The sequence below is a fragment of the Rhea americana genome, unplaced genomic scaffold, assembly GCF_003343005.1.
Source record: "Rhea americana isolate MKP2758 unplaced genomic scaffold, rheAme1 scaffold_92, whole genome shotgun sequence".
Taxonomy (NCBI): domain Eukaryota; kingdom Metazoa; phylum Chordata; class Aves; order Rheiformes; family Rheidae; genus Rhea; species Rhea americana.
In genome coordinates, this window is record NW_028187111.1 from 1,125,111 (window position 1) to 1,134,228 (window position 9,118).

General features: G+C 44.3%; 1 protein-coding gene across 1 annotated transcript; it reads left to right on the forward strand.

Moving 5' to 3' along the window:
* Window positions 1-7,765: 7,765 nt before the first annotated feature.
* LPAR5 (lysophosphatidic acid receptor 5) lies at window positions 7,766-8,878 on the forward strand. The gene has a single exon (XM_085324578.1). It carries the CDS (start codon window positions 7,766-7,768, stop codon window positions 8,876-8,878), a length of 1,113 nt encoding a protein of 370 aa, XP_085180704.1.
* Window positions 8,879-9,118: the final 240 nt, after the last annotated feature.

The following is a 9,118-nucleotide window of genomic DNA, read 5'->3' on the forward strand; positions in this document are numbered from 1 at the left end:
ACAGAATGAGATCAGTGTTTCGGGTGCTATTGTATCCTCTAAGGATTTATGAGCAGCAGGGACTTAAATCCCTTGGTGTGTCACTCCTTGAATAAGGAGGCAGTGATGGCAGAACAAGGAACACATGGAGTGAGAAAGTCAAACAAGCAGTAGCATCCAGTAGCACAGAGGAGCTGCGCAAGGGCTGCAGAGAAAGAAGAGCCTGTAGACACAGCAGTTTTTTCTCAGAGCATGAGAGAGCAGCTGCCCCTAGGAAAGGAAGATGGTAGGATTAGGAGGTGTCCCCTTGACTCCTGTCTTCTTTCAGGTATGCTGGGACTGACAAAGCAGAAATAAGGCTTCAGAAAGTGACAGAGTGCAGKATGGAGTCCAGAGAGGGCAGATCCCATCCCAGTTACACCTGGCAGCGCCAGGTCTCAGATGTCCTGTTAATTCAGCACTTGCACTTTCTTAGTGCTGTGCCTCCTGCAACTTTYGATAATAGAATTGACATTTGTGACAAACATGCCCTTGTCTGCCATGGGCACTGTGCTCAGTTCTTTCAGTGTGCCCTTGCCTCATGCCTGTAGTGCACAGCTGGGCCCCGCACAGCAGCTCTGCACCAAAGTGCCCAAGCTTGTGGGACTGATAAAGTGCTGAGCCTTTGTGCTGGCTAGTGATTAAATTGTCTTTGCATGCTTGCTTTTGCTCTCACTTCCCATATTTCAATTCTATCTMTCTCTTCTGTTTGGCAATTTTGGGGGGGGAAGGGGATGTTTGAATTTTCCCATGCTGATCCAGTCTTGAGTTAGCACAGGCGCAAAGACCAGTAAATATTTGACACTACAACCCAGGGCAGATCTCCTCAGTTACAAACACACCTGGGTGTTGCTTCTTTCACAATTATGTTTGCTTTCATAGGATGTGTTTTAGCTTATCGGCTTCAGATAGCAAAGTTCATGCTCTGTGGCCAACCAGCAGTGCATCAGGAAGTGAGAGAGGAGGGAAGATGAACTGCAGCATGACAGACAGACCAACAGTAGGGAGCAGCTGTGATTCGGATGAACAAGCCAGACAGCCTGATCAGTCTGTTTTGATTCAAGCTGATTGCAGTTTTGACGCCCAAATCGAAATCGCTACAGTGGGAGCAAGCATTAGACAGCAAGCCCCTGTGCTGCCCCAGCCTGTCATCAGCAGCGAGGTAAGCAAATAGGAAGCAGTTAGAGAGCTGGGTGGCTTGAGAGCACAGGGTATCCAACCTGGCAAGCTGCAGAGCATGTGTTGCCAGAACTGACCACTGGGCAATGAGAATGCTTCTACGTGTCTCTTCAGTTACATAGTGAACAGAGGGGTGTGAGGCAGATCTCAGTATTTATTCAAATGGAGGTTTTCTGTGATACGAAGGTATTGTCTGTGTGCACGGCTTACTTCCCACGGTGCCCTCAACGGACAAATGTCCTTTTCCACGGGGCTCCCTAGGAGATGAAGACGAGTAATACTTCCAGCAGCTAGCCAGTGACAGTATGGTCGGATCTCATGAGCTAAGTACAGAGGCTTGAGCTCCAATATCACATATCTTTTCTTAAAAACAGACACTCGTAAGTCTCAAAAATCTCTGTGGGTCTAATCATCACAGTAATTTAATCTCATAGTTAGCAAAAAGATGGAAAGTGGGGCTTAAATATCACTTACAACAGACAAAATGCACCCACATTTACAAAAAAAATATATACTTGCAATTTCTAAAGGAACCATGGGATTTTTTTGAGGTCTGGTGCATTCTTTGTTTTTTCCTCTTGGCTTCAGATCTACTAAGTCAGCTTTTGCTGTTCTGTGGTTTCATCCGCACTGCTCTGCTCACTTGCTACCCCGATACTGAGCTCTCTGTCTTCATCCACAGAGCAGCCTCAGAGTGTCCCAGGGCTTAAACATCAAGTCACTATCAGAAACATTGGCTACCCTCTTGTAGCATGCTTGGCAATACTTCTCTAGCACTCTCCTTCCACCTCATCTCTCTACTCCACAACAACGCTATGTTTCACCTTGCTGTGCTCCTTCACCGTTTGTGCAGTGCCAGCAGACAGTGACAGGGTACCTCTCAGTCACACAGGTAGGATGCTGTTGGGAAAGAAGATGCCAAGGGCCAGGCAGAGGGATACCAGACATACATCTCAGGGTCCATCTGCCTCTTTCAGCCCCTATAAGCAAGTAAGGTTAGCTTTTCCCACCCTGTAAAAGACAAATTCAAAAGCTCTGCACGTTTTACATGTCCTGTGGGGCCACCTTGCCTAGACTGTCTTTGACAGGCCTTGGGCTTGACCTCTGGCTTGTCTTCTGCTAGTGCTAGACCTGGCAGAACACCCCTGTCTAAGGCTAGCAGGAGCCCCCTATCCCAGCTAGGGCTGTGGGCACTTCCTGCATGCTGGTAGGAGGCACTTGGCTGGCTGTGGCCAATGCAGGGTGGTTATGGGAGGGTGTATTTGTGAGGAAGGGCAGCGCCTTCTTTGTAGCTGTTACTCAGGTGGTCCACCATGCTACAGCATCACATTCTCCTCTCCCCTCACCCAGCAATAGCAGCTGATGCCAGTGTCCCCCATCTCATGCATACACCAGCAGCCCTTTCTCCTTCACCAGCAACTGATGCTAGTGTTTTCCCCTCCTCCCTTCTAGTTCTTATACCACCTCTTCCCCTGCAGCAGTTGCTTATAGTGAGCAAGTGAGTGTGTGTGACTGTGTGTGTGTGTGTGTGCATGCACGTGTCATGTCCTTATCATACCTCGTTCCCCTCTGCCAGAGCAACAATACCAGCAATAAATTCACCTTTTGCCTGAAACTGTGACAGGAAGAGGTTATCTGCCTAGGCACTATTTCTAGTTTGAACTACTCTTTTCTGTCTTCACTAGAGAAAAGACTATGGTCTGGGCAGATGCCCACAGGCCTTCAGGGGCTCACACTGATCTACACTGAGAGATAAAAAGAAACCACCATCACCTGCTGGGTCACTTAAGGTCGATTGTCAAACAGAAAGTTCCTTCAAGATTTCAAGGTAGCATCTCATCATGAGGAGGATGATTTCTGCAGAGGAATTTGGAAACCAAAATATCTACGTGGTTGCTTTTTCCCTATTGTGAGTTCAAGCTGTGACACCACTGCTTCCTTGTACAGCTGATGACCTCTCAGCAGCTTTATGCAGACCAATGAATACCCCACTCCCAGCCTGCTTCATCAAGAGCTTTCTTCAGTAAGGAACAGTGAGAACAGTACCTCCAGAGCCCTGTAGAGAATTGCTCTGTTCCCACAACTTCCTCTTTCCAAAGAAAGTGGATGTAAGAATCCCATATTGGGTCTCAGTTATCTTAATTGTGATATCTTTTATTTCAAATTTCAGGCTATGACCTTATATTTAATAATACTACAGAACTACTACAGAACTCTGCTATTTGGTGCCTCAGTGGCTTAAGGGCTGATATGTAAGACAAGGCCACTCAGGAAAAAGAGAAGGTGATGGTGGAGACAAAACTCAAGAGATTTCTTGGACCACTTTCCATAACAGGAGTGCCTGGTTGATTTCCATGGCAGAAACTCTCCTTATAGGGAAATTTATCAAAGGACTGTCTCTATTCAGAATGGTGGAAGGAAGGGTTAGAGAGCAACAGGATGAACTAAACAGCAAAGCTCCAAAACCACGGGGCTTTTACCCCACAGTTCCAAAAGCAACTCAAGGAAAGCGCTGACCAATTGTGGTATACAAACACTTGCTTAAAACTGCTTTTAAAGACTGTCTAGCAGACACAATTTGAGAAAAGGCTTCAGGGATATTGGGGGATTTAAGAGCAGTGAGTCAAATGTCTGAGCTAGACAAATTAGTACAAACTATGCATATATATATATATATATATATATTTTTATATATGTATGCATATAAAATAAAGGAAAAAGCTAGCAGCCCTGCAGACACAGCTGCTGTTCTGGGGAAGAGTCAACACGCCTTTTGTCAAGGGATGATGTGTCTAATAGTCCTACTGGAGTTCTTTGAAGAAATCAACAGGCACATAGACAGCGGCCCAAGTGAATTTCCAATAGGCTTTCTAAAGGCCCCTCACTGATGATGTTTAAAGAAATCAAGATAAAAAGTCCCTAGATGGATAAAATTTGGTAGAAGATAGAACAGAGAGTGAGAGTAAATGGTCAGCTTTCTCAGTGGAGTTCCAAGACACCTGTTCTGGGCCTTGGGCTGTTTGATTTATTCATAAAGGACCCGAGAAAGAGGATGAATAATGAAATAACAAAGCTACTGGAGACATAAAATTTTTAAAAGTAGAAAAGATGAGAGTTGGCTATGTAGAACTGCAGAGATTATTAGGGGAGTGAGTGACTGGTGTTAAAAAGACAGCTGAAATTCAATCTAGCTAAGTGATGAGAAAAAAATAATCTGAACTGACCATTACCACTTGCAAATGGGATCCTCATCCTCAGCTCAGTGCCTCCGCATCTTGAATACTATGTGCATTTCCGCATTCCACACCAGGAGTCAAAAAGGCTGTAGCAGAACTGGAAAGGTTCTGAGAAGAACAACAAGGATGATCAAAAGTGCAGAATGGCTCCTCTCTGAGGAACAGCTAAGAAGACTATCAGCCTGAAAAAAAGAAGGTGGCTAATGGGGAATACGGTGGAAGTCTATAAAACCATGAGTGATAAGGAGGTGAATAGGATTGTTTTTTCTCTGTCTTTTCATATACTAAAACTAGAAGCTGAATCTAGCAAGTGGCAGGTTCAAAAGGAGTATAAAGAGGTGGTTCTTTGCATGAGATGCAGCTACGTTTTGGAACTCCTTGGCACTTCTTAGCACTGGACATTGTAGATGCTAAATTTTACAGATATTCAAAAAGCAACTAGAAAAAATAATGAAAGAAAAATCCACTGAGGACTATTAAATACAACTATATCACCTCTGGCTCAGGAAGTCTCTGGCTAGGTTACAGGTTGTTGGAACCAGAAAGAGAATTTAGAGGAGTATCACTACATAATTGCATTGTCCATATATTGTCTCCTTATCATCCATTACCGGCCATTATTTCAGATAGGCAGCATTTCAGATAAAGAGACCACCAATYTGACACAGTATGAGCCATGCATATATACTTGTGTTCTCTAGCAGTGCTTATTGAATACCTCCTGAAAAAAATAGCTTGTCTATGGAGTCAAGTTACCCTCACCTGACACCTGGTCTGGGCACACATGTTACAGCGGGTCATCAGATAAGTTACAACTGCTCTGTCACAGGTCCTCAGTAGTACTGTGTTTCAGGCAAGACAAAAGTGCTCTCCAGTCTGTTCAGTAGGGAGTTATTGCAGGGTTTTAGCGTTAGTGTAATCTAGCATGTCTCCCTCAATATTTTCTGAGGCAGCTAATCATTTCACTTAAAAACAGTAATATTCTTGTATATTTGTCTGGTCTTCCTGGGTTATCTTATACTTTACTTAAGCAAATGCTCACACACAGTTTTCCATCAACTTCTTCAAAAATGGATGAGAGCCGCTCAGATGTAGTTTGACAGATAGAAGTTTCTCCAAAAAAACTTGTTATGGTGGCAGACTTGCCCAACAACAAAAAAGGATGGGCAAATAGATAGCTGTCTTCTTTTTAATTCTTGCTTTCTCATATTAGAGCTCTACTTTTATTATCTAACATGTATTCATCAGAATTAAAAAAAAATGTTTTTTCCTTCCATTAGACTTTTACAGAGGGCATGGGTTACTGGTTGGCATCCTCTTACAGTAAAATCCACTTTATATAATTTTTCCTCCAGGTAGAAAAAAATCGACTTTTCTTTTGAGGTAAATCACACTCTATGTAAGCTCTAGGGAGTCCCTACCTAACCCCTACAAATATGCTTACTAACCTTTACTCTACTGTGAAAGTTTTTAGAGCAGATGACTAGTTTTAGGTTCATAGGATAATTTGGAAGGGATCTCAGGAGGTGTCTTGTTCAACCTCCTGCCTAAAGCAGGGTCAACTATCAGATCAGACTAAGTTCTCATGGCTCTRTGCAATCTGGTCTTGAAAACTTCCAGGGAAGAAGACATTGTGTCCTCTCTGGCCAACCTGTTGCACTGCCTGAGTGTCCTCATAGTGAAAAAAAAAATCACTATATTCAACCTAAAATTTTTTTTTTTTCATGTATGCCTGCTGTCTCTTGTCTTCCTGCCATACTCTGTGAACAACCTAGCACTGTCCTCCTCCAGCAACCTCCTCGCAGGAATGGGAGGGCTGCTACTAGGTCTCCAAAAGCCTTCTCTTCTCCAGGCTGCACAAGCCCAGTTCCCTCAGCTTTTCTTCATAGGTAAAGTTCTCCAGCCTGACCATGCTGGTGGCCTTCCCCTGGACCCACTCCAGTCAATCAGTGTTTAGCAGGGTAGTGCTACCAWGGAAGTAGTAGCTACCATGGTAGTGCTACCGGGAATCCCATTGTCCTTCTTCTGTTGCTGTGTGTAATGGCCTTACCAGGGTACTCTGCTCCGTGCTGGTAAAAGCACAGGGTGGGATGTGGTCTGCCTCGTGCTTTATGATGCCATAAGCAGGAAAACGATCTAAGGACACACACCACTATAGGCACTACTGGTCTGATGCAAGAAAGTTCACCGAAAGTGCTAGAGAAGTAACTGTGTGAACATAAGCAACTTAAGGAACTTCAGCTGCTGTAACACAAATCCTCTCTTTTTACTTGCACTTAGCTGGAATTTCTTAATTAAATTGCAGCACAGTCATTTCTACCATCACATCAACCCTGTTATTCCGTCTATTACAAATCCTGAGAAAGGAACTGAGATGCATCTGTTGCCCTGGTTCCATTTGCAGTTTTATCCCTAGAAACATGGGTAATGTGCATCTATCCATTGAAGTTCATCCATTCTGGTCAAGCCCTTAGCTGGGACTCAGGTTTCTGTACGTTGTTTTACCTAGGAAGAGAAGCTAGGGTGGAGTCAAGCCTACCTGTAGTGTAATCCTCGTTATCTACAATGCACGTACAAAGTCCTGTTTCTCTGATATAAAAYGGCATCACACAGCTTTTGCTCTGTTCTAAGTTTCTTTCAGTCAGCATTTTTCCTTCAAAGTGCTTTCTCTCTCTCTTGCTTCTTTCTCTAACTCTCTCTTTTTTTCTTGTTTCTGGAGCTGCCTGGACTATTTTACTTGTATGCTCTTGTGCTGTCCATTTCTTATATGCCTGTGTCACATCAATGATCAAAACAAAATAAATTTTCCGGGGCTGAATAGTAAATGATTCCTTACAGCAGTTACATCCTCTGTGTTCTTGCTTCTTCTGCCATTTCATCACTCTTCTACTGCATATTCTTCTTTGTCTCTTTTCTTTCTTCATGTTTTTTTGCAGCCGAAGCCACCATGGTGGAATTTTGATCTTTCAAGAATTTACCCCTCTAAATTAAACTATTCTTTCTTAATCTTCCATTCTTAACAGGAATTGTGTTGACTTTCAACAATCAGCAATGACCCTCCGTCATGTCAGCATCCCTATAATCACCGGAAGTTATTGCTGAGCTAGAGGTGACTACTTTACCATCCCTGTCAGATAACCACTGACCATCAAGTCAAGGCAGCACCAGCCCAGAGACAGACAAGCCCATCTACTTCTCARCTGCAGATGAAGAGAATGGCTTGTTCATAGCTTCCTAGAGGGGAATGACTTCTCGTTCTTTTCTTTGTGCCTCCTTACCCTACCAGCAAYCTCAGCCATTTCACTGAGACCCTCTTCTGTTCCCCACTGAGCATGTCAGCTGCCAATGTGTCTCAGCCTTGCAAGGATTACAGCTTCAGCCACCACCTCCTTCTGCCTGGTTACATCCTGATCTTCATTACAGGTTTGACGCTCAATGTGATCGCGCTCTGGATCTTCATGCGCTACCTGCGCCTGAAGTCTGTGGTAATGATCTACATGTTCAACCTGGCCATGAGTGACCTCATCTTCACACTTCCTCTGCCACTGCGACTCTATTACTATTCCAACCACCACTGGCCCTTCAATGACTTTCTGTGCCAGGTCTCTGGCTCTGTCTTCCAGATCAACATGTATGGTAGCTGCCTATTCCTCATGTGCATCAACCTGGACCGCTACATTGCCATTGTACATCCACTCCGCTGGCGGCATCTGCGGCGCCCCAAAGTGGCCAAGGTCCTTTGCCTGATTGTCTGGATTATGATCCTCATGGGATCCATCCCCACAGCCATGGTCCACAAGCAAAACCATTGTATGACACAGAACCAGACTGTTCATCTGTGCTTTGAAAGCTTCAGTGACAATATGTGGCAGAAAAACCTCTTCCCTCTAGTTGTCCTGGCTGAAATCCTGGGTTTTCTTCTGCCTCTGAGCTCTGTGATGTACTGCTCAATTCGGATCTTTTGGGAGCTCTGCCAGGCCAGCCAGACAAGGACCCTGCGACAGCAGAAGACCATTCGTCTCCTCTTGGTCAATCTGATCATCTTCATCATCTGCTTTGTGCCCTACAACACTACCCTGGCAGTTTACGGGATGATAAAAGCCCACATACTGAAGGTTGAGAAACAAACACAAGCCTCTGTGCGCCAAGTGCTAATTGTGACGATGCTGTTGGCCAGCATGAACTGCATGCTGGACCCCCTGATCTACTACTTTAGTACTGAGGGTTTCCGAAACACCTTTAAAAAACTGCAGCGGGGACAAGCCTGGGACTCAGATATAGGGATGCTAAAGAATCAGGTTGTGGAAAATAAGTCCCACCAAGTCCATACTTCCTCAAAAATGAAACAGTTTCCAGATGACAATTTTATCCATCCTCGTGGAGCTTTGCCATCATTTACTACTAAAATATTCCTGAATGCCCCTATTGAGGACTCAGAAATATAACTACAGAAAGGTTGTGTCATTGCTGAGTTGCATTCAATAGTAAAAGCAAGACAGCAGGAAACAGGTCAGGGTGAATTAGCAAACTGTTTGAGAGAGGGTGCACGGTAGGCTGTATGTGGGTGAACTTGGTGAGACAAAGAGGAAGGATGAAAGTTTGTTTTGAATAAATATGATGGTGACATGGTCCCACCTAAATCTTCTGGTACAGGAAGCATGCAGTGGGAAACAAGTGCTTGAAAA

Coding starts and splice junctions, on each gene's coding strand:
- LPAR5 (XM_085324578.1), top strand. CDS start 7,766: ATGTCAGCTGCCAATGTGTCTCAGCCTTGCAAGGATTACAGCTTCAGC.